The sequence below is a fragment of the Sinocyclocheilus grahami genome, unplaced genomic scaffold (assembly GCF_001515645.1).
Source record: "Sinocyclocheilus grahami isolate Dianchi unplaced genomic scaffold, SAMN03320097.WGS_v1.1 scaffold1106.1, whole genome shotgun sequence".
In the NCBI taxonomy this organism is placed as follows: domain Eukaryota; kingdom Metazoa; phylum Chordata; class Actinopteri; order Cypriniformes; family Cyprinidae; genus Sinocyclocheilus; species Sinocyclocheilus grahami.
In genome coordinates, this window is record NW_015506285.1 from 330,018 (window position 1) to 354,810 (window position 24,793).

Sequence of the window (24,793 nt, forward strand, 5' to 3'; positions counted from 1 at the left end):
AATTCAAATTCAGCTGTTCTATAAAACTGGTAAAAATGTGCAATGTTTTAGGACGTAAATCAATCCCTTAGAGTGTGATTTCAGTGATATTTTGACCACTGAACTAGAAAATGTGCTTGGTTTCCATGTCAGAAACCTGAATATGATGGTCTCATCAAACACATCTGACTTTATTTCATTGGGCTGATCCTGGTTTGTCATTGGCCATTGTACCCTCAAATAATCTACTACGATTCGTCACTTCTGGTCAAGCAGCGCCCCCTTCTGTTCACAATAACAGTTTCTCCTTACACACAATTGTTCAATTCTTGCTCCTCAGAGGAGGAACAGAGTCCCAACACCAAACATGCGTACACACAGATTTGGTCTTACAGTGTGTGTTAGTTCAAATCCCCGCCAAAGTTCAGATTCATAAAAACGCCCTTGGATGTGGTAAAGAACCTTCTAGGGGAATGTACACACTTCAGAGAGAACCACATCTGGAAGAGAGGTGTACGCACATTCGCTTTCTGAGTCACACGAATGCACATTTGAGAAATAATCGTAAGATCAAATGTAGGAAGGTTTCTATTCAACATTTAATAAATGAGGCCCCTGGTTACTAGGTTGCCTTCACTACTGTACATGACTGATATATCATTGGGCCAGCTGTGAACGGTTTGTAAGGTTATTATATTTTTTAATCACTTAACTTTTATTGTAATCTCAGTTAACAGGACTCATATTCAGTGGGTGCACTCGGCACTGCATCAGTAGCTGACACTTTTCTCTGAGAATTACTAATCACTGCAAACAATTATGTTCTTCCTTAGCATTTTTGTCTTGTTTTCGAGTGTAAATGTCTACTAGTTCTTGAATCAGGATGCATTTACTTGACAAGTAAAATGACTTAAGATATTATGTCTTGTTTTCTGAAAAAATGTTGTTAGTTTTTGCTTAAAACAAGCAAAAAGATCTGCCAATGGGGTAAGAAAAATAATCTTGTTTAGTCTTTGAATTAAGATTATTTTTCTTACCCCACTGGCAGATATTTTTTAAATATCTTAAGTAATTTTACTTGTCAAGTAAATGCATCCTGATTCAAGAATTTTTAGATATTTAAACTAAAAAACAAGACAAAAATACTAAGGAAGAAACTATTTTTTGCAGTGATCACACCAATAAAATCCAGTCAAATTAACCTCAGTCATTACTATAATTAGTCAGCAAGCTTTTCACTTCAGTACACGGTTCCAAATAATTCATTCTGAATGGTTTGGAAATATTTGAGTCGTTACTAGTTGGTTACAATGTTCTTCACTTTAGAATTAAATATGCATTACATACTATTTGTTACAAATATGGGGGATGAAAAAAGCAGATACTGACTGCTAGTTAGTGAACTCATCCTTGCTGCTGGAGAAGATGATTTCAACCTGCTTCAACACACCTGCCTATGATTCTTCAAGCGATCCTCCTGAAGACTTTTATTAGTCGGGTCCGGTGTGTTTGATTAGGGTTTGACCTGATCTCTGCAGAAAACTGGGGTCCTGTCCCAAATCGCATCCTAAACCCTCGCTGTCTTCCTCTGAGTCCACACTTCCCTGCTGAAAAAAACAATAGAACCCATTACAGAAATTCTAATGGTTTCCAATACAAATATCATTACAAACCATCCACTTCTAACCATTAAAAATGGTTTTCTGTAGTGTGTTTTGGGACATATTCCGTTAGGATTTAGTGGTTTTAACAAGCCACCAATAGAAGGCGACCAATTACCAGAGACCCACAGGGTCCATTAAAACCAGTACAAGTCACATTATAACCAGTAAAACCATTGCAAATTTTGCGATAGTGTCTATTGTTGTTGTTGTTTTTTGTTTTTTTTCCAGCAGGGTTTCAGCAGTAGTGCATGGAGTTCTGATCATATACATATGCACACATTTCAGATCCGATTTAAGCTTTGGATGCATTAAAATAATTAAACTTCTGCAGCTAGACTGCATGCATCATGCACCAGATGTGATGTATTCTAATCCAAACTACGAGCCTGAGGTTAGAATCACCAGTATTTTTCTACTTCAACATTATTTTGTAAAATTGCGGTTTAGAATAATTATGACTGAAATACTTATTTTATAGTCCTATAATACCTACTAGGTTTGTATTTTGGGGGTCATTTGTTTTGTGTGGATATATCAATGCATTCATTATATTAATTTAAATCAAAATGTCAAATAAAGCCGAGGGCAACAGTTGCTTCACAACCAATTTGAAGTTTCTGTGACTGCCACTAGGGGGAGAAATGCGACAATCGTATCCAAACGTCTGACATAAATGATAAAGAAAGTGCGATACTTTGTCACTCCACAGGATGGAGACATTTACCAGTTTTTATGTTTTTCATTGCACAGCTCAGATTTGTTTACTCAGTACACAGTTTTATCTAAATCGGTTCGTAGTGAAGACTACTATGCGGTAAAAAGTTGTAATTGTTACAGAAAAAATACTGTAAAAGGTTACAGTAAAAAAAACTGTAATCAGTAAATGATTAAAATTTTACATTATATGCAATTGTACAGTTATGCAATCTTATTTATTACAGCGTAGAACAAAGCAGCAGCAAAACAGCAAAGAAGTAGATCCATGCTGGAGAAAAACTAAACATAAAGCCAGATCCTTCACTGGTCTTAGCTGGTCTCCTCTCCAAAACCAGACCAACCTGACAAAACGTTTGCCAATGAAGACAGATGTGACACTCTAGAGACACACCACTGCATGACTTTTAGTTTGTTTAATGAGACAAAGGCCACTAAACCGTATGAATGCATTTGGATTATTGCAAAGGCTCTGCACATTAAATCTGAGAATACAAAATGTTTCGGTCAAAATTGCTTTTAAAACAATGCTCTACATTCTGCAGACAGACTACAGAACAGGCCTATTACACAAGTCACTCTCTCCATCCATTGCACGTAAGAGACACTGTGCTTTATTGATGCAACTGAAGATATTTTTTTATAGAACATATTACAATTAAATTACAGTTAATCAGGGGCAACTGTAATTAAAGCAGCACTATGTAACTTTTTCTGTTTAAAATGTGTATGTAATGAGAGAGTACATCATGAATGCATCTTCCAAACCGCGTTTTGTTGTGAGATTAATAATTCAAGAAAACTCACCAAGACTTTGCAAACTGCTTTACACTTTGTATTATTATAAACCCCCAGCGTCATATTCAACACACCCATGAAAATGGCCATAAATCAGCACTTTAATATATACTTTAAACCCCTTGACAGAAATGACCATCTCTTAAGATAGCACAAAGAAAGCTGGTGAATAAGTGGCCCTTTACCTTTACATTATCCCACACACCGGTCACAGTTGTGACCAACCAGAAAACATAATTTTTCACACATTTAAAAAAACTAAATTCGAAAATAATTATTGATTATTTCAAAGGTTACTAATAACACATTATCTGGATGTTTTCATGTCTGGGGGAAAAAATTGGACTACACTGCGATATAAATTATTATTTTCACGAAAGAGCGCAAAATAAAATCTTCCCAACCATGTTTTTATTTGCCCAAATGCAAGCTGACAGGTTTATTAAAATGTATTTGGGTGAAGTAAAGACATGGTTTGACATTTTGTTGGTTTTAAGAAGTTACACAGTGTACGTCCAAGCACAAGATCTTTGTGCCCATTAAGATTGAGATTCACAATTCCAAGCCATTTAATGTCATTGCTGTTGATTTGGTTGCAAGCATCAGACACACTACTACTAAAACATATTTATGTGTGTTCACGTCTTCCGCTGTTTTATTTGGTTATCTGTGGATGCTTGTGAAATTGGACTTGAGCGAGTTTTGCTTCTTGTTCAGACCAAATAATGTGACAAGCCACCACAGCCAGCAGAGGGCAGCATATTACACCGAGCAACCGTAATCAACCAAACACAACTCTTACATGAGAAATACATGAACACAAATAGCCAAGGCTTGGCATGGAAAATAATCTAATATTTCTGATCACACATTAAACATAACTAAACATTCACTATGGAAAACTATATCAAGTTCAGCAAACAATACCAATGCAATTTTAAAGGTGAATGCTTCTCCACGTGGCATTTTTCCAGCTCGTTGAAGATAATGAGCGAAAGTTCATCCATTCCTATGCAAACACGATTCTAAACAATAATGTATGCATACACTAAAAAGAATCCATGGAGCAAGCAAATATAGTGCCTGAATAAAGTCTTGTTATTGTTGTTGTTGAATATGCTTTCTGTTGTGTTGTTTGTATGTCCGTGTATTTATGTGTAAATAATATAAGGATGTAATATGTGAGATGAAATTAAGATGCGTTTTCCCATGTTTCCAGGTTTTGTGAAATGAAAGGAAAAGCTCAGAAATGCACACAGTTGGTGGCAGCATGTTACATCAGCCGTTCTGACCCCACAGCACTACAGCAACATACAGGCTTGGATTCAAATCAGGTCTTCACTGTTTGTCTCCTGTAATAGGCTATATATCGATCTTCTAGTGAGCCGTCTCAGTACTGAAATGTATGGACACCTTAAAATAAAGTGTAACCAAACTTTTCCATAACCTCCAGGACAGACAACCACAACACGGTTATCTTCAGGTGCATTGGCGGACGCGTGTTTGCCTTCAGCGCTAAAATCCAGCATATTTTGAAGAAACAGCCGAAGAATCATGCATGTGTAAAATATTTAATGAACGCGTTGACGTTGTTTGGACGCAGCTGGCAGCGACTTCTGAATCTAACGCTTTGCAGGCCGCAAGCCACACAAACCAAAGACACACATGATGTGACTCAAACTTTTCATTTCAAGCGTCCTATTAAATGAAATCCACGTGTCTCTTTTAGGTTTCATCTCATCGTTAACTAATGGAGACCAAATCTTTCATATACGTAGGCTATCACAATCTTCTCTGTATTTCATTTTTAATTTAAGACATTTTATTTTATAATGCACACTGCTTAAACCTGATTTGACGAGAACTAGATGCAGATTTACAATCAAATGCATGGAGCGCATCAGTTGTGTATGGTACAACGAGACGAGATGCGCACGTGTTGTAGGCTATATGCGCGTTTAAAATGTCTCCTCATTCAATAATACAGAGATCTGAAGGGTGGGGGGCTGTGGGTGGACCGATATTGTGTCCACATAGCAGCCGACTCATAAACTACCTACGTGGTTAGTCCCAGAGCTTCCGTTTTCCAGCGTAACGCATGGGGTTTGACCATTAGAGAAACAGAAGAGAGCGAGGGAGGAGGTGACCTGCTTCTTTTCTCGAGGAACACTATACAGAACCTACTAGTAAAGGGAAGAATACGGGCTGCCGTGCTCTGAACTGCAATCAGTGCACACCCAACGCTACCGCATGAAGAAAGAGTCGCTTTTTTAATCGATATCCTCACATGGACGCTTGCTGCATGAGGATTCTTGCCTCCGCGAGGACATAGAGGGAATCCATGGGTTCACAGAGCAGAATCTCGTGAGCTGCACGCTTGGAATATATTTGACATTCAAAGGGAAGTTCGCTATCGAACCGACCGTGTTTGGAAGTGATACGAGCGCTTTGCACCGTTTCAGGGATTTGTACAACTCTCTCTTGCATCGGAATTCAAGGTAATGTCAGTTTCTTCGAGTCTGATTCATTTAGAGTTGTTGCACTATAGGCCATCGATACAGACACGCTTTTGATTTCCTACAGCATGCAGGAATACAGATGTGCAAACTATAACTGCATGCGATATCTGTGAGACATAGAGTGCATGGTCTATTGTAGTTGCAATTGTAGTAACATTGCGGAATATTTTCATCAAGCAGTTGAGCTTGGATTATGTGCATGGCTGAGTTCTTCTGACATCCAAAGAAAGTTCTAATAGAGGCCCGTGCGATGATTATATCCCAGACTTGGAATATGTAATATAATATCATAGACGCGTGAAGCAAAAGAATGATCATTGAAATAGCTATACGTGTATGCATAAGCATTATTAATGTGCATATGCAATGCATGTGTTTGCGTTCAAAGAAAGTTGCCTTGACCTGGATAATTTATGCGAGCAGACATTTTCAAAATTATAAATACTGCACCTCGCTGTTTTTGCGGGACCATCCAAGTGTTTTAATGAAGAATGTTTCGAAATCAGCGGATATTTTTGTAGCGCTTTTGATTAATATCGTCGTTTTTTTTTTTCGAAGTTTATTTCGTTTGTTGTTTAAAGTCATCACAAAAGGGTTAGAGTTAGGATACGAATTTATCGTTATAATCAAAGGCATGAACTTATTAAAGTGGTGCAAGATAGTCTGAAGGGAACTGAACAACAGAGATGCTTGTTTAAAAGAAAAAAGTGATTCGATTGTGTTTCTTCTTCTGTCATTTAGGCCTCGCGGTTGCAGTAGTTCACAGCCCCTCTGACATGGCAGACAGCGAAGACACCTTTCGGCTCCAAAACTCTCCCAGTGACACCGATTCAAAAGATTTACAAAGCGATGGTAAATCAGACAAGCAGAATGGAGCCGTTAGCAAATCCCCGTCTTCACAGACAACCTACATTCAACAGGTAACAACTACTGTCTTAACCATTCTGCTGTTTGTGTCACTGTGTGTGTGTGTGTGTGTGTGTGTGTAATACGGGCTGCCGTGCTCTGAACTGCAATCAGTGCACACCCAACGCTACCGCATGAAGAAAGAGTCGCTTTTTTAATCGATATCCTCACATGGACGCTTGCTGCATGAGGATTCTTGCCTCCGCGAGGACATAGAGGGAATCCATGGGTTCACAGAGCAGAATCTCGTGAGCTGCACGCTTGGAATATATTTGACATTCAAAGGGAAGTTCGCTATCGAACCGACCGTGTTTGGAAGTGATACGAGCGCTTTGCACCGTTTCAGGGATTTGTACAACTCTCTCTTGCATCGGAATTCAAGGTAATGTCAGTTTCTTCGAGTCTGATTCATTTAGAGTTGTTGCACTATAGGCCATCGATACAGACACGCTTTTGATTTCCTACAGCATGCAGGAATACAGATGTGCAAACTATAACTGCATGCGATATCTGTGAGACATAGAGTGCATGGTCTATTGTAGTTGCAATTGTAGTAACATTGCGGAATATTTTCATCAAGCAGTTGAGCTTGGATTATGTGCATGGCTGAGTTCTTCTGACATCCAAAGAAAGTTCTAATAGAGGCCCGTGCGATGATTATATCCCAGACTTGGAATATGTAATATAATATCATAGACGCGTGAAGCAAAAGAATGATCATTGAAATAGCTATACGTGTATGCATAAGCATTATTAATGTGCATATGCAATGCATGTGTTTGCGTTCAAAGAAAGTTGCCTTGACCTGGATAATTTATGCGAGCAGACATTTTCAAAATTATAAATACTGCACCTCGCTGTTTTTGCGGGACCATCCAAGTGTTTTAATGAAGAATGTTTCGAAATCAGCGGATATTTTTGTAGCGCTTTTGATTAATATCGTCGTTTTTTTTTTTTCGAAGTTTATTTCGTTTGTTGTTTAAAGTCATCACAAAAGGGTTAGAGTTAGGATACGAATTTATCGTTATAATCAAAGGCATGAACTTATTAAAGTGGTGCAAGATAGTCTGAAGGGAACTGAACAACAGAGATGCTTGTTTAAAAGAAAAAAGTGATTCGATTGTGTTTCTTCTTCTGTCATTTAGGCCTCGCGGTTGCAGTAGTTCACAGCCCCTCTGACATGGCAGACAGCGAAGACACCTTTCGGCTCCAAAACTCTCCCAGTGACACCGATTCAAAAGATTTACAAAGCGATGGTAAATCAGACAAGCAGAATGGAGCCGTTAGCAAATCCCCGTCTTCACAGACAACCTACATTCAACAGGTAACAACTACTGTCTTAACCATTCTGCTGTTTGTGTCACTGTGTGTGTGTGTGTGTGTGTGTGTGTATGTGTGTGCTTACTTAACCAAACATTTTAGTTGCAAATCTGCCCCTAGAAATGAGCCACATTTTTACAAAACCTCCTATTGGGGATTTGTAAAACGTTTTTAAAATATAGTCATTATATTCACATTCACTTAGTGTTGGGTGCATTATAGTATTTATGCCTAGCTGTATATAAAAACAATACAAGTCTATGGAATGTCTGCATTTAGACAGCTGAGTAAAGTGTAAGAGATGCGCCAGTTGTTCATCAACCGCTGACATAAGAAAATGAATAAAGCTGTGCGGTACTTTCATCACTTATTACTGCTGTTCAGAGGGCCGCAAAAGCAAAACTTACAAAAACTTACAGAGGCTACACGAGTGTTTTGTGAGTTTTGTGACAATTGTGTTGTGAGTTAGTTTACTCAAGATTCCAAATTAAGTGCAATTAACATGCGTGTGTGTAGCATAATTCTACTAACCTAATCTTGCAGTTTATTAAAAAATAAGTCAGCGTTTACAGTGATTTACTCTAGGCCAGCATGATTTATATAACCTATTCTATTCTTAAAGCCGAACAGCTTTTTTTCTCTCCTCTATATGCATTTTGATGTAATTCTGGGGAGCGACGCCGCCGTTTTTAACGTTTGAGAAACTGCAGCGCATTCTGCATTCGTTACGTTCACTCTCTGCATCTGTCTTTTTAAAAGGGAATGGAGGGGATAAAGGTTTACTTGCACGAGCGAGAGTTGTGGACGAAGTTTCACGAAGTGGGAACTGAAATGATCATCACCAAAGCCGGGAGGTAAGACAACAAATGTTTACAAATGTTTTGAAAATGCATTGCATCTGTAGTTTTCGGAGAACCGATATAAAAATAAAAATAATGCGCAATTACGAATCTTTCATTGTAATCGTTATAGTACTAATTAGCCTATTATAATAAATGCATAATATAGTACTTACTGTACACTATTCATTATATGAGCCTATTAATTTATATATCCTCCCACTGCAATGCACATAAAAAGTTAGATTGTATTATAATTTCTTCATTTTGATCTTTAACTGCACACTGTGGTTTGCTTGGGGCTATAGACATAACATTTAAACATATAACCTTTTTATCTTTGCACTATTTATTATATACGTAGGCTATTATTTATACTTTGCATTATTTATTTTTATTATGAATGCGTATAAAAATGTTGATTTTGCAGTGTTAGCAGTTGGCTAATTCCAGTAAAGCATTGATTTAATTTTTATTCGAATTGTTATAAAATATTAATCATTTGGATTCTTGATGCAGATTTTTCCAATAGTGTTACGGATGTACACCGAACTTAGATCTCACTTTAAAACTTTAAGAGCGATTGTTTAAAATGTTACCATTGCATACTAATAACATTGACTATGTAGAATGAGCGGGGATTGTTAATCTGTTTTAATGTTACTAATTGTTTAAAACAATACTATGGTGGTTAAGGCCAGAGCTGCGGCAGTCATTCTTCTCTATTAGCGGAGAAGTGTTTTAAAATACATATTGAACATTGAAGTTAGTATTTCAGCAATGACTGCTTCTTTGAAAACAGCAGAGGGCCTCTCAGGAATCAGATGCGAAAAAAGAAAACAATAAATCAGTGTGCATGAACTCCTTACTGCGACTTCGCTGTTGCTTAACATTATGATCAGCGCGAGAGAATGAAAATATCGATAAATATCGAGATCGTCGCTGGAAATTAAGTTGATGTTTAATGTTATAAAGGTCTCAATGGTTCTGTATGCATGATAGCAAATTGGCTTGCAGTTTTCGTCTTTTAACTCTTGACAAAATCGTAAACAGTTTTATTTGTGTACTTAAATACGTGCATTTCTTAAAGTGAACGCATTCAAATATGAAACGCTTAGCTGACCCAGACCCAGTGAATGCAAAATCACTTTCATCGTCTATACTCACATTTATGCACACATTCATACTTTTATTCACTCAATATATAATTGTTTTTGTTCCACAGGCGGATGTTCCCAAGCTTCAAAGTGAAGGTCACCGGGTTGAACCCAAAAACCAAATACATTCTGCTGATGGATGTCGTGCCAGCGGACGACCACCGCTATAAATTCGCCGATAACAAATGGTCCGTGAGTCATCAATTGTTTTATTAAGAGTTAAAGTTACGGATGCAGGTTATTATTTATTTGGTGGTGCCACACATATTCATATTTAAGTAAGACTCATGTATTGTCATTATTTAGTTTCAGTGCTGAGGGACACAGACCTATTTCAGCTTTAAAATGTATACAATAAAGTATGAGAAAATATAGCCTTCGCATTGCTTTACACACAGTTCCATCTGCTGCTGCACAGAACACACTGCGAATTGGTTTTATACTCCTTTTTCAGGGTCAGTGGTTTTAAATTGTTGAGGTTATTGAGGGAGGATGTCCACAAGCCAATATCCCTGATAATTACCCGTCCAGTGCAAGCTCTGGAACTAATGGCCCTCTTGATCAACCATCATCTTAGCCATTAACCAAATACACTGTTCTTTGAAAGACATTATGTACAATGCACAAGGCATTGATGCATGATAAATGGGAGGTAGCAGGCTGGATCACATTTCGATTGCAATAAAAGAAACATGTTGAGGGAACAAAACATTATCTTCTGAGTTTTAATGAAATTATCCTTGTTATAGTGCATGCATGAACAAATAAACAGAATCTTAAACATGGTAGGGTGAGTTTTCTAGTCGATACAGCAGAGAGCAACAATATCAGTGATCGCAGGAAAGGAAACTAATTTAAAAGTAATCCAAAATATTTCAAGTATAAAACACTACAGTGCTGAGGGAAATCAATGTGTATTTAAAATGAAGCAAATGTATGTTAAAATAACGTCTGTCTTTATTTTGCACTCGGCTCAGGTCTATGACGGGGAAAGCAGAGCCTGCGATGCCGGGAAGGCTGTACGTCCATCCGGATTCTCCAGCCACTGGCGCGCATTGGATGCGGCAACTGGTGTCTTTCCAGAAGCTGAAATTAACCAACAACCACCTTGATCCGTTCGGACATGTGAGTACAGTTCCATGTATTTGCTTTGAAATGTTTTGACTGAATAAACAAATGCATTACTGACAAAATCATCACATGTTGGATTGTAGCTGTTTGAAATAAGCACAGCAGAGAAAGAGGATTTGAGTGTTTAAGGGGTCACACATGCAGATCTGATCAGGTAGTGTTGTATCTAGGCTCTAGATCAGGAAATCCACCCCTGAAGAGGTGCTGCTGACAAACGCCAGAACAGTGTAACAACCAAAACACATCTTAAATCCGGTAATGATAATTGTGACAACAGAAGCACCAGCAGTCAGCCTCAGATGTGGAAACACTAAATTCAGATTATAAATGTACTCTGTAAACTGATATGGGTTTGAAGAAATTTCATTTTTATATTATTTTAATATGCGTAGCATCCACTTATGCACTAATGCATGCACAGTCAACTCATGAGGTTTCTGCTATTAAGAAAAACCAGCCCGAGCCTCAATTCAAAGGTCTCTCGGTTCAACATTTCTCCGATTTCTGGACAAGCCAGATCACCTTCGGTGTGAGATTAGAAAATGAGTTTAGATGCCTAATCTGCAGAGCCGTGACTGCAAGCAGTTTGCCGTTTAGTTCTGATCACAAGGTTGAAGTCGATCGGGCTTGTTTTCTTGCCAAACCTCAGCTGGTAGAATGAAATCAGAGCCCGGCTGGAATGTGAGCCGAGTTGTAAATTTCTGGCCAGAATGCATTTTTGATTGGATGCAGTGGTTCCTGGCGTACCCCCTTTTGTGCTGAAAGAGCGCTCTGGGATTTATAAATGAAGTACGGCTTCTCGACCAAAATAACAGTCTATCGGTTTGTTGTTCCAGGTGGTTGAAATAATTTCAGACCTATTTATAATTACTAGTCTCAGAAACATGTAGGGCTGAACATGCAATAAGCTGGAACTTGTTAGGAAATGCATAAGACCAGCCAATAGTTCCAAACTCAGTCTTAATTAGACTCTGATGATGAGATAAAGATGTCTGAGACCGAAGCTCGCAATAATTCCCAAGTGGATAACTTACCGAGCATACACACGGTGCATAAGAACACAGTTTGACTTTTCCAAGTTGAAGATGTTTTTAGATGGCAGCAAACTAAAGCTTCGGCTTTGATCATTATAGCGTTCAATAGGCATACACATTCTTTGCCTCTCGCAGAAATATCCGAGTCAGAATGGTGGAGTTTGGATAACTGTGCTTCAAACTGTTTATATTTAATGACAGAGTGTGATGAGTGATGGACAGAGGCATACAAAGGCTGTTAATCTGCAGGGTTTCGGAGTCCCTGTGATGTCGGCAACATGAAAGAGTGGGCCAACATTCATGGCCCTCAGTGATCGCTCACTATCATTAAAGACTATCATACAGCGTGGGGGCAAATGGAGAAATTGGGCAACGGGGCACCCAGAACAGACAAATGCTGCACTGCAGTGGGTGGTCCCACAAAATAGCTTTTCTCATATCCATACAGTTCTCCAAATATTCTTATATGCCCCACTCTGCTTTTCGCCAAAGCTGTGCGGTTGCAGTTCTTGTTTAATCCAGACAGGCCTACACAATTATTATGTTATTTCGACATCACAGATATTAAAGCAATGGATTTTGCTTTTTACCTTTAACAAAAAATCATCTTGTCCATCCAGAGCAAAAGCAATATTCTGCACTGAGAGCGATGTTTAAAGTTTACAGCAAGCCCTGCTTTCCAAGTCTCGGTGTTGTGTCGAGCCAAGAGCCGCTCGGAGGGAGTGGACCGATGTCACTGATCAAAGGAGAAACGCTGCAGTTGTTTGGAAAATGCATGTGAGGGGAAAACACACGAAAATGGAAAATAGGAATGCATGTGTGTGTGTGCAAAGTTTAGACAAAATCCACTTAGAGAAGCCTACATTATACACGCACAGAAGACAGAAAGAACTCACAGAGCCGACGAGAACTTGAACAAAAGTCTTTTGAGTAATATTCTTCAAATCCATACTTAAGACAAGTGCACACTGCAAAACAGCACAACTACTAGGTATGGACATTTTTCAGCACTAGTGTAAATCTTCTGTACAGAATGTTATGTGAGGTCTCGTTTGAACAGTAAATAGCACTGGGCAGGAGGCTTTAGAGATGGACAAAACAGTGCGAAACGGATAAAATGGGACATTGCTGGGAGTGGATATTATTGGAGGAAAAAAAAGGTGTTTAAAAACGCAGCTGATAGCAAGAAGAAAAACGTTTAAACACACAGTTCATGAGTTATTTGCGAGGTTCCTTCGCAGTCACACTAATTAACCATGGTAGCATCATTTTATATAAAATATCTTTACGTATATTATTATTTATAATCGAAAAAGATCATTTAAATAATATGCACGCGAACACGAGGTTTACTTACATGGTCGGTCATGTGTGCGCTCTATTTTCTCTCCAGATTATCCTGAATTCCATGCATAAATATCAGCCCAGGATTCACATCGTAAAAGCAGATGAAAATAACGGATTTGGATCCAAAAACACGGCTTTCTGCACTCACGTGTTCCCAGAAACGGCGTTCATTGGAGTCACGTCTTACCAAAACCACAAGGTAAGCAGCTAGACTGGATAAAATATAGACGGGAGTTTTAGGTTATCCTGTTGTGGTCATTTTTAACATTATAAATATGTCGTAAAAAACAGATTCGATTTTGTGAATCTACGAAATTATAGAATTAGCATAGAATTGTCTGCTTCAAGAAAGTGACACAAATTCGTCTTAACTTATGATTCCTGGTTGATTTAATGATTCCAATACAATTACTCTGCACGACATCAGCTTGATTGCCGAAAAAAGAGATTTGTGCACCTATCAAAAATATTGTTGCTAATTGTAACTATTTCAACTATTACATTACATATTTCACTTAGGAAGAAAAGAATAAAAGACGTCCGAAATGTGTATATGGCCACTATAAAGAAATGTTGCACTAATCATGATTTATTTGGTCAGCTGTTATTAAGCTTCTAAGAATATTTCCATTCATGCATTCGAAATTCGATTATTGGTTATATGCACGCGAACACGAGGTTTGCTTACATGGTCGGTCATGTGTGCGCTCTATTTTCTCTCCAGATTATCCTGAATTCCATGCATAAATATCAGCCCAGGATTCACATCGTAAAAGCAGATGAAAATAACGGATTTGGATCCAAAAACACGGCTTTCTGCACTCACGTGTTCCCAGAAACGGCGTTCATTGGGGTCACGTCTTACCAAAACCACAAGGTAAGCAGCTAGACTGGATAAAATATAGACGGGAGTTTTAGGTTATCCTGTTGTGGTCATTTTTAACATTATAAATATGTCGTAAAAAATAGATTCGATTTTGTGAATCTACGAAATTATAGAATTAGCATAGAATTGTCTGCTTCAAGAAAGTGACACAAATTCGTCTTAACTTATGATTCCTGGTTGATTTAATGATTCCAATACAATTACTCTGCACGACATCAGCTTGATTGCCGAAAAAAGAGATTTGTGCACCTATCAAAAATATTGTTGCTAATTGTAACTATTTCAACTATTACATTACATATTTCACTTAGGAAGAAAAGAATAAAAGACGTCCGAAATGTGTATATGGCCACTATAAAGAAATGTTGCACTAATCATGATTTATTTGGTCAGCTGTTATTAAGCTTCTAAGAATATTTCCATTCATGCATTCGAAATTCGATTATTGGTTTATAGTCCAGTTACAACCGATATATTTCTAACTCGACATTATTAGGTCGCCAAGCACGGTTGAATATGATAAGGCAGTGAAAAAATAACTAAATACAGAGATAAATGACTGTACACCTAAACAATATCCACAGCGTGTCCTTAAAAAACAATTACGTTATTTGCTTAAAAAATATCTTATTTTCTTATCATAAAACATCTTATTTTTATTATCGGTGGAAGCGTGTGACACTAAAAGAAATTCCTTGTATGTGCAAACTTGGCAATAAAGCTCTTTCTGACTTCTGGCTTCTAAAAGACTGTCAGATGCATGTCTGTGTTTTTGTCACACTAGCTGCACTTTTATATGGCAGTTGTTAATGTAACATTTATACAGTTAAAAACTCGTTTTGCGCTGTAGTCAAATAGCCCAGAAGTTGAATGCGAGCAGCCGACATTTAATCGCAAATTCACATTTGCAAATAAGAACATGATAAAGATGGACACTACTCCTCTGGATAACAGATTTGTGTAATAAATGATTTCACCGATGTGAGAAAACACACACGCATTTAGCAGACTTTAAATTTGTCTGTCTGTATTAATTCGAGTTAAACACCGGGACGCTCACAGACTGGATTATTTGTCGGCTCTTATAATTAAGGTTTATCGATGCTTTTCAAAGTTGTAGATTTGTTTTTTCACCCTTGCTTTAAACACAAAAACAAAAATGTTAGTTTTAATTAACGGGCATTATGATATCGATTATTTATTTACACTGCTTTTATTTTTTTACATTTTCACCACTTGTGACTTTTAATTATAACCAGCAATTATTTTACCTATAGCCTACATGCAACAAAAGCTTAAATACAATTTCAAGAAAGCAATTTACGCACCTAAAAAGGGTAAAAGCATGAGCACCTGTATGTCATTAAAAATAATTGATTTTGAATAACCTTTTGGACCTTACGCTTGCAGCTAAAGAAACCAGCAAACGGGAATAATCATGTGTAGGTTTACCTTTATCCCACCACGAGCAACATTTTAGGCTAAAAGGTACGAGAGCATATGGTATTCTGCCTCATATATGTGTGTGTGTGTATATATAGGCCTATGCTGTAAACCTGCACAATCAAATTAAGAAGTGAAAAAACATAGAAATACAGTGAATATAAATACGAAAATAAGAGATATAAACTGAATACATATAAAGACGAAAAGGTAACTGCAGTGAGATAAAACCAAAGAGTTCTCGGTCGACCTTCGAAAATAAGAAACTGACATATTTTGAAAAACTTCAGTTTTGCACTTTCACAGTAAAAAGGTAAACATTAAGGACATCAAATTGTCACAAACAAAACCAGGGTCGGAGTGGGGCTCATTTTCAGCCCTGGAGTCTCATGCCTTAGACAAGCCCACTTATTTTTCAATTTTTTTAAGTGCCGCCTTTGCGCTTTCTATTATGCATTTTCATCTATTATTTTTTTTGCTCGCATATCTCCAACAACTGAAGCTTTTTTGTTTTTGAGCAAGGTGCCGCTGTCAGGGGAGTCAAAAGATAACTACGTCATCATTATGGTTGCCAATTAACTTCCGAAATGGAAAATAAGGGACAATTGTGATTCTTTCTCTTTTATTCTTGTAGAAAATAAGCGTTTGTTCTTTAAGAAAATAAGGGACAGAATAAGGGACGCTCCAAATATTTGTACTGCACCATAATGTAGGCTGTATGCAGTCAAATAGTTCTCAGAAATAATCACAATTGTTTTGCTTAACCTATTTATGTACAATTATTCTAAAAATAATTTTAATGTCATGCAAAAAATGTCATCGGCCTGTTAAATTGTTAAATATATAGGCCTATGCTGTAAACCTGCACAATCAAATTAAGAAGTGAAAAAACATAGAAATACAGTGAATATAAATACGAAAATAAGAGATATAAACTGAATACATATAAAGACGAAAAGGTAACTGCAGTGAGATAAAACCAAAGAGTTCTCGGTCGACCCTCGAAAATAAGAAACTGACATATTTTGAAAAAATTCAGTTTTGCACTTTCACAGTAAAAAGGTAAACATTAAGGACATCAAATTGTCACAAACAAAACCAGGGTCGGAGTGGGGCTCATTTTCAGCCCTGAAGTCTCATGCCTTAGACAAGCCCACTTATTTTTCAATTTTTTTTTACGTCATCATTATGGTTGCCAATTAACTTCAGAAATGGAAAATAAGGGACAATTGTGATTCTTTCTCTTTTATTCTTGTAGAAAATAAGCGTTTGTTCTTTAAGAAAATAAGGGACAGAATAAGGGACGCTCCAAATATTTGTACTGCACCATAATGTAGGCTGTATGCAGTCAAATAGTTCTCAGAAATAATCACAATTGTTTTGCTTAAACTATTTACAATTATTCTAAAAATAATTTTAATGTCATACAAAAAATGTCATCGGCCTGTTAAATTGTTAACAACTGAAGCTTTTTTGTTTTTGAGCAAGGTGCCGCTGTCAGGGGAGTCAAAAGATAACTACGTCATCATTATGGTTGCCAATTAACTTCCGAAATGGAAAATAAGGGACAATTGTGATTCTTTCTCTTTTATTCTTGTAGAAAATAAGCGTTTGTTCTTTAAGAAAATAAGGGACAGAATAAGGGACGCTCCAAATATTTGTACTGCACCATAATGTAGGCTGTATGCAGTCAAATAGTTCTCAGAAATAATCACAATTGTTTTGCTTAACCTATTTATGTACAATTATTCTAAAAATAATTTTAATGTCATGCAAAAAATGTCATCGGCCTGTTAAATTGTTAAATTACTAATGGCATGAAATTTGAAAGCGTAACAACTGAAGGTCTATGCAACGTCAGTCAATAAAGCATTTTAAACAATGGCATTTAAAGTTTTGAACTAAAAAGTCATTGCAACCATATAGCATTTTTAGTGAATGAAAATGCATATTTTTCAATTAAAGAAAACTTAAGAGTGTGGGCTGCTTCTGGTGCTTGGATTTGTAGCCTACTTCAATAAAGAGGTCCAAGAATACGCTAGAAGTTAATTTTTTAATGTATTTTTCTCTCGCTCTCGATTTAACTGCATTACAACGAAAGACGTCTTCCCTCAGCTAGAGTGAATGTTGGGCTCATGGTCAACAAGTTGTTTGCATTCGCCCAAACTGCATCAGAACGCGGACGGTGAAGGGAGGTCAGCGCGAGACCGATTAGCCAATCCGGGCCTGTACAAAACACACACTTGTGTGGAGTCTGCCAAGCGCACAGTGCACAGAGCTCAAAGGTGCGTCCCAAGTCCCAACATGTCCATTTTTTACAAGGTCTCATCTCAAGTGAGAGCCAAAGTAGTGTCAACGATCAGGTCCTGTTAGAAAACACACCACAACAGCCAAAAATAAACCTCGCAGAGACAGTGAGTCTCATTAAAGGTCTGCCAACTCATTACTGTCTATCAGTACAGATATACTAGCATCTTGCCAAATCGCTTTTGTAAATTTGGCAGTGGCACTTGGGATTAACCTTAGACACAAAAGTTTGAAAAGTATTTTTTTTGTGCGCCGTTTCATTTTTTTCTTTTATAAAAACATCCGCTTTAAATGTCTTTCACACACACACACACACTGAACAGATTCAGAGATTTTGTAAGCTATTAAATCAGATATAATAATACTACTACTAATAATAATTTTACCCCCTAAACAATCAATGGGATAAAAAAAATATGATAAGAAGTAATTATAAATAACTAAAGAGACATTATCGTTAAGGCAAAAATAATGTATTTTTAAATGCACAAAGGCTATTTACAAAAGGCAAAATATGTTATGTTGACCTCTGATATTTATATTACTGTAGATCTCTCTGACAATATTAACATTTGTTTTCTGTGCTTCTTGTGTGGAATTATTGGAAACTTTGTTCCGGTTTATGTAAAGACAAACATCTACACCAGCCTTTATCCAAACTGACAGATGTTTTTCTACATTAGCGCAGCATCAAGCAAGCCACAGCCTGGGTTCATCGAGATTCATCTTTTCATCATCTGCTGGCCAAGCACAGAAAACCACTAGGACAATTTCTCAATTTACACACAGGGCAGCTCATTATGCATTTTATAGAGATTGTGCAATAAAACATTCTATTAGATATGGTTTCAAAGACAAGACTGAACAGAAACGACCAATGCAGTGGTCAGTGCAAATTCATGATTATAAAGCGGAGAGTTCCGGTGCTTGATTCTGATTGGCTGAGCCGCGTTCGAAGCTGTTGTAAATGACGCTACAAAGTAACACACACCTTTGTTTATGTTTGTGTGTTGCTCGGCAACCACTTTGTAGCAACCACAACTGTTTCTGAGGAGCTACATTGTTTGGTGGAAGAATACTGTTTTTATTAATATCATTACACTTTATTTGCTCTGTTTTATTTTGTGAAGCCTAACTATGTATATGGAATAACCGTTTTATAAAAGCAATAAGCCCCATGAAGCTTCTTGGGCATTATTGCTTTAAGGCATTACTGCAAACAATAAAAAGGAGGCAAAAGCCAATCACCTTTTGAACTTTCAGGTTGAGAACCTCATTGATAGTTTCAAATGACAAAAAGAGCCGTATTTAAACAGCGTGTACAAGCAAGGTAACACTGCTGTGTTGGCTGTTTTACAGATCACCCAACTGAAGATCGAGAACAATCCCTTCGCAAAGGGCTTTCGTGGAAGTGACGATATGGAGCTGCATCGCATGTCAAGAATGCAGAGGTGAGTCTAAATCTGCGAAGGGTGACACTTACATGAGCTAGTGCTTGCGTGGAGTTAATTATAGCCATCAGCTCAGGTTAGGAGCTCCCTCTTTATATAGGTCTAACAGATAGCACCTCCAAATGTGCTCACATTGACAGGAGAATTGACCAGCATCTTCAGATGGCCAGTCAGATTAAAACTAAACTACACAGGGCAGTATTGATCCATTCACAGCAGACACAAACCAGTGATGCTCTTGACTGAGGGGACACTTGTTATGCGAGTGTTCCTCTTGAAAACCGTCCACCATGGCAATCTCTCTTTCAGCTCTGTGTAGATCCAGAACAGTTGTCTGCAGTTGTGATATAGTTGGTCCAGTGGAGGCAAAGACCACATGGCTCGTGTTCTTATTTTCTCCAGATGACTGCTGTATAGAGTGTGGAAAAACACATTTTCAAAGCAGAAAATCTGGTCGGAGGGCCCACAGCAGCCAACACAGGCGTTGTCCACTCCAAAATGACAGACTTCTTGATACGCTAGGAAAAAATGGCAATGCTATTTCCATGCCGTGGTTAACTTTGTCTGTTGTTACTTTTTAAACAAGCAAAGAAAGAACTGACTAATGTCTCCCATGAGAGCCTTCTATCGAGTTTCCAGATAATGACCTAAAGACTTTAAGACCCAACTAAAGCTTGCATGATTCTTCTACTGAATCCGTTACACGGCACTGCTATTAACATGACTTTATGCATTCAGCAGACGCTTTCGTCCGAGGTGGCAAACAAGCAAGAAAGCCGCGATACTCATTATAAAACAAAGAGTAATGCATCATAAAAATGCAGAGAGGAAAAAAGAAACTCCTCCGTGGTGCTGTGTAGAAGTCAAAGGTCCTGATATCCTATCTGTCCTCCACTGTCAAACACTGAGACGAAGCAGGTCTGGTCTTAGTTAAACTCGGACCAACGGAAAACCAGGTCAGTGGTTCAAAAGAAATAGCATAGGAATTAATGCAAAGTGCCTCTTGCAACTTTTGCTGATTAATTGGCATGGAAAGCTCCCATCGTAGACAGATGGTGAAGAGATTATTCTAACGCAGTGCTGCGCGTCGATGGTGGATGTGGTTAGTTACCAATGGGATGGTTTCAAGATCCCTGACTGAAAGACAACATGGAAATGCATGCCATGAAATGGCTCACAAAGTGCTTTCTGTTTCTCAAAGCACCAAGGAGTATCCAGTGGTCCCTCGCAGTACCGTACGTCAGCGGGTCGGCACCAGCCAGAGTCCGTTCTCCAGTGACGTCCAAGGTCTGTCTACTCCCAGCGGCATGAGCTCTCAGTACTCCTGTGAGAACGGGGTCACGAGCACGTCGCAGGATCTGCTGCCTCAGTCGAGCTCTTATCCTCTGCCCCACGAACACAGCCAAGACTATCACAGCATCAAGAGGAAAGGTGGGTCTATCTGGTCACTTCAATTTTAGCTGTTATTGTTTTAGGGTTGTGATATTTCAAGTGGTTCCCAACCATGCTCCTGGAGCCTGCATGTCTCCTTAAAGGGATAGTTCACCCAAAAATGAAAATTCTGTCATTAATTACTCACCCTCATGTCGTTCCAAACCCGTAAGACCTTTGTATATCTTCGGAAACACAAATTAAGATATTTCCGATGAAATCCGAGAGCTCTCTGACCCTCCATAGACAGCAATGCAACTGAAATATTCCCAGACCCAGAAACGCAGTGAAGACATCAGTAAAATAGTCCATGTGACATCAGTGGTTTTAAATATAATTTTATGAAGCTACGAGAATACTTTTTGTGCATTTTTGATGACTTTATTCAACCATTCTCCTCAAAATCACGTCTTCCGTCATTATTGGGAGTACCTCTACACGTAAACAACGCGCTCGTGATGCTGCTGACGTAGAGCGTTGCAGAGGAAAGCAATGTGCATGTGTCGTGGTACTCTTGATAATGGCGCCTACGGTGATGCGGAGGACAAGAATTGTTGAATAAAGTCGTTGTTTTTGTTTTCTTTGTGCACAAAAAGTATTCTCTTAGCTTCGTAAAATAGCAGTTGAGCCACTGATGTCACATGGACTATTTTACCGATGTCCTCACTGCGTTTCTGGGTCTGCGATCATTTCAGTTGTGTTGCTGTCTATGGAGGGTCGGAGAGCTCTCGGATTAAATCTAAAATATCTTAATTTGTGTTCCGAAGATGAACGAAGGTCTCACGAGTTTGGAACGACATGAGGGTGAGTAATTAATGACAGAATTTTCATTTTTGGGTGAACTATCCTTTTAATCAAACACACCTGAGTCAGGCCATCAGCTCATCAGTAGAGACTCCAAAACCTGAAATGAGTGTGCCAAAAGGAGACGTGCAACCTGTGAAATGCTGGGGCTCCTGGAATATGGTTGGGAAACCAGCGCTGAATTAATTTCCATTAGTGTTTGGTGATATGCTCAATTGTCATATCGTCCTATCATCAGCCTGTGAGATCGCCGATACACGATATTATCCTGCTAATTTATTTAACTATTTATTTACTAAGTTTCATTGCCGGAAAGTGAACCAACTCCAGCGTAAGGCTAAAATCAGGCTAATGTTTTAATATGACTGAATCTGTATTTAACATAATTCAATAGAAACGTTGTAAGTTACTAATCATAAGGCTTACATTTCCTCAGTTATTCAAAAAGCAGCTACAGAAAACGAGCAATGAACATTTACATTAACATCATCACTGACTTCAGTCTAGCGCGAGTTTAAAAATACTCCCGTTATAATCAGCGAAGCTATCTACACTGTATGATGAATAAATCTCTTTATTGTTTATGATGAGAGAATTCGTAAGACAGACTTCAATGAGTGAGCGCACATTGAACAACAAAACTCCGGTGCTTCAGCGATGACTCATCTGAACGCCTCTGATTGGCCATTGCGTTCATAAGCTCAACAGAATCGTGTGTGATTGGTTATAACGCTCAATGCTGTAAAAACACAGAAAGATAAATAAAATGGAACAATTAAGCCCTAATATTAATTAGGTTGTATTACTAGCCTGATGATGATAATAATAATTGTCTTGCTATCATCAGTGGCACAGACGATATCTCTGACTATCGTCGATAAATTATACTATCGGCACAACCCTAATTTCCATCCCATTTTGTCCATGCGCAGTTGACGACGACCGTCACGCGGGAGAGCACTCGTACAAGAAGCCCTACGTGGAAACCTCATCCAGCGAGGACGATCACTACTATCGGCCCGTGAGCTACTCTCAGTCTCTGGGTCTCAGCGGCGCCCCCTACAGGGCCGAGTCTGGTCAGCGGCAGGCATGCATGTACGCCAGTGCGTCGCAGTCCACCGAGCCTGTGCCCAGCCTGGAAGACATCAGCTGCAACACCTGGACGGGCGTCTCACCTTACGCCGGCTGCTCGGTGACCACCATGCAGCAGATGGAGCGACTGCCCTACCAGCACTTCTCAGCTCACTTCACCTCAGGACCCCTCATGTCCAGATTAAGCGGCGTCGCGGGCCACGCCTCACCGCAGCTGGGAGACACTCATGCCATGTACCAGGGTTCCATGTCCCATCAGTCACTGGGCCGCCAATGCAGTCCAAGTGCGGGAATCCAGTCGCCGACTGCCGGCCTGCAGGGCAACGAGTACTTGTACACTCACAGTATACCTCGCACCCTGTCTCCGCACCAATACCACGCCGTGCACAGCGTAAGCATCATGCCCGACTGGAATGAGGGCAGCTAACTGGATTCTCTTTAGCAGCGTATGAGGCCCCAACATGGAGGAGAGGCGCTTTCCTGCGTATTTATAACTTGTGAGCGTTTGCTGCGTAGGCGACTTAACAGTAAACAGTTCGGTTCAGCTGGCTGAGGCAGCAATGAATGTCTCAGTGTTTGAGCAGGACAGTAACATGAGACATATATTTGCATGACGCTGACTGTATATCAGGGACAAAGAACTTTTCCCCTTTCATGCAAGGACAAATGCACAAGGATGCCAACCTTTTATTAAAAAAAGAAGAAGGTGACAGTAATTGAGGAAACCAATTCAGTTTTATAATTTTTTTTTCTAGGGATGCAAAACGATTAAATCGCGATTAATCGCATTCAAAATAAAAGTTTATGTTTACATACTATATGTGTGTGTACTGTGTATATTTATTATGTACATATAAACACACACACACATATATATTAATGAAAAATATGTTAGATTTATATATAAAATATTTATAAATAAATTATATACAAGTATATATACATACAAATATTTGTAAAAAATATATACATGGGTCAAAAAACGTTAAGATGTCCGCATCAAAAGAAATGTACACAAGTGATTTTATGTCAATAGAAAGCACATTAAATGGAAGTAAAATTAAGATATAAAAATAAGTTTTTGGAGAATACAATGTTAAAATTTGGTTGAAATAATGTTACGTTGTCATTCAGTGTAACACATTATTTATGTAAAAATTCAAACATGCGTATTCTGACGTGTACATATTAAAATATATAAATGAATAGGTGAGCATATTACATTTTATTAAAATTTTGTAAAAAATTCTTACTGACAAATGGGCAAAACCTAGGATAGTGGCAACTTTTAGAAATGTAAAATTACAACTAATTAGTATTTAGGGTGACAGTAATTAGTCTTTTAATATGTCATAAATTGATTTTTGTTGTAAATATGCCTGACAAGATTGTTACTCTGAATGACATTTTAGTGGCTCTCTTCTGTAAATCAGGGGAAAATGTATGATATTTATTTTTTGCTCAGAAAAATAAAAACAAAATTGCAATTAAATTAAACAGAAAACTTTTTTTTTTTAAATTGGGAAAAGCAACAATTTAAAGCAGTATTACACTTATTGTTTTTATGCTTACACCCTTTTTCGTCTTTGACACACACATATGTGTGTGTGCATTTATATATATACACATTACACACACATATAGTATGTAAATAAACTTTTATTTTGAATGCGATTAATCGTGATTAATCGTTTTGCCGCCCTAATGTTTTTTCATTTCATTATCCGAGTTGTTTTTGACATTGTACTTTGAGGCAGTATGTTTCAGAGCAAGTCTTTGGGATCTTCTGCTTGATGGTTTCTGTTATTAACCTGTAGACTAATGGGAATCTGGTCAGTGAGCACCACACAGCAGATCTGTTTAAGTGCTGATTTTAGTTGAAGTCTAACACATTTTGGTGGTGCAGATTTTGTTCAGGGATGTATTACAAGTTAAATCACATTTTCACTACCAGCAAGTCCATGATACAAA

The 24,793-nt window shown here is 38.1% G+C and overlaps 1 protein-coding gene across 1 annotated transcript; it reads left to right on the top strand.

Annotated features, from left to right (window-relative positions):
• Positions 1-7,760: 7,760 nt before the first annotated feature.
• LOC107566854 (T-box transcription factor 5) lies at positions 7,761-23,490 on the top strand. Its single transcript, XM_016252411.1, has 8 exons — positions 7,761-7,904; positions 8,660-8,754; positions 9,965-10,084; positions 10,874-11,021; positions 13,455-13,607; positions 19,404-19,495; positions 20,697-20,926; positions 22,663-23,490. The coding sequence occupies exons 1-8, from the start codon at positions 7,761-7,763 to the stop codon at positions 23,247-23,249; spliced, it is 1,569 nt and encodes a 522-aa protein (XP_016107897.1). The 3' UTR covers positions 23,250-23,490.
• Positions 23,491-24,793: the final 1,303 nt, after the last annotated feature.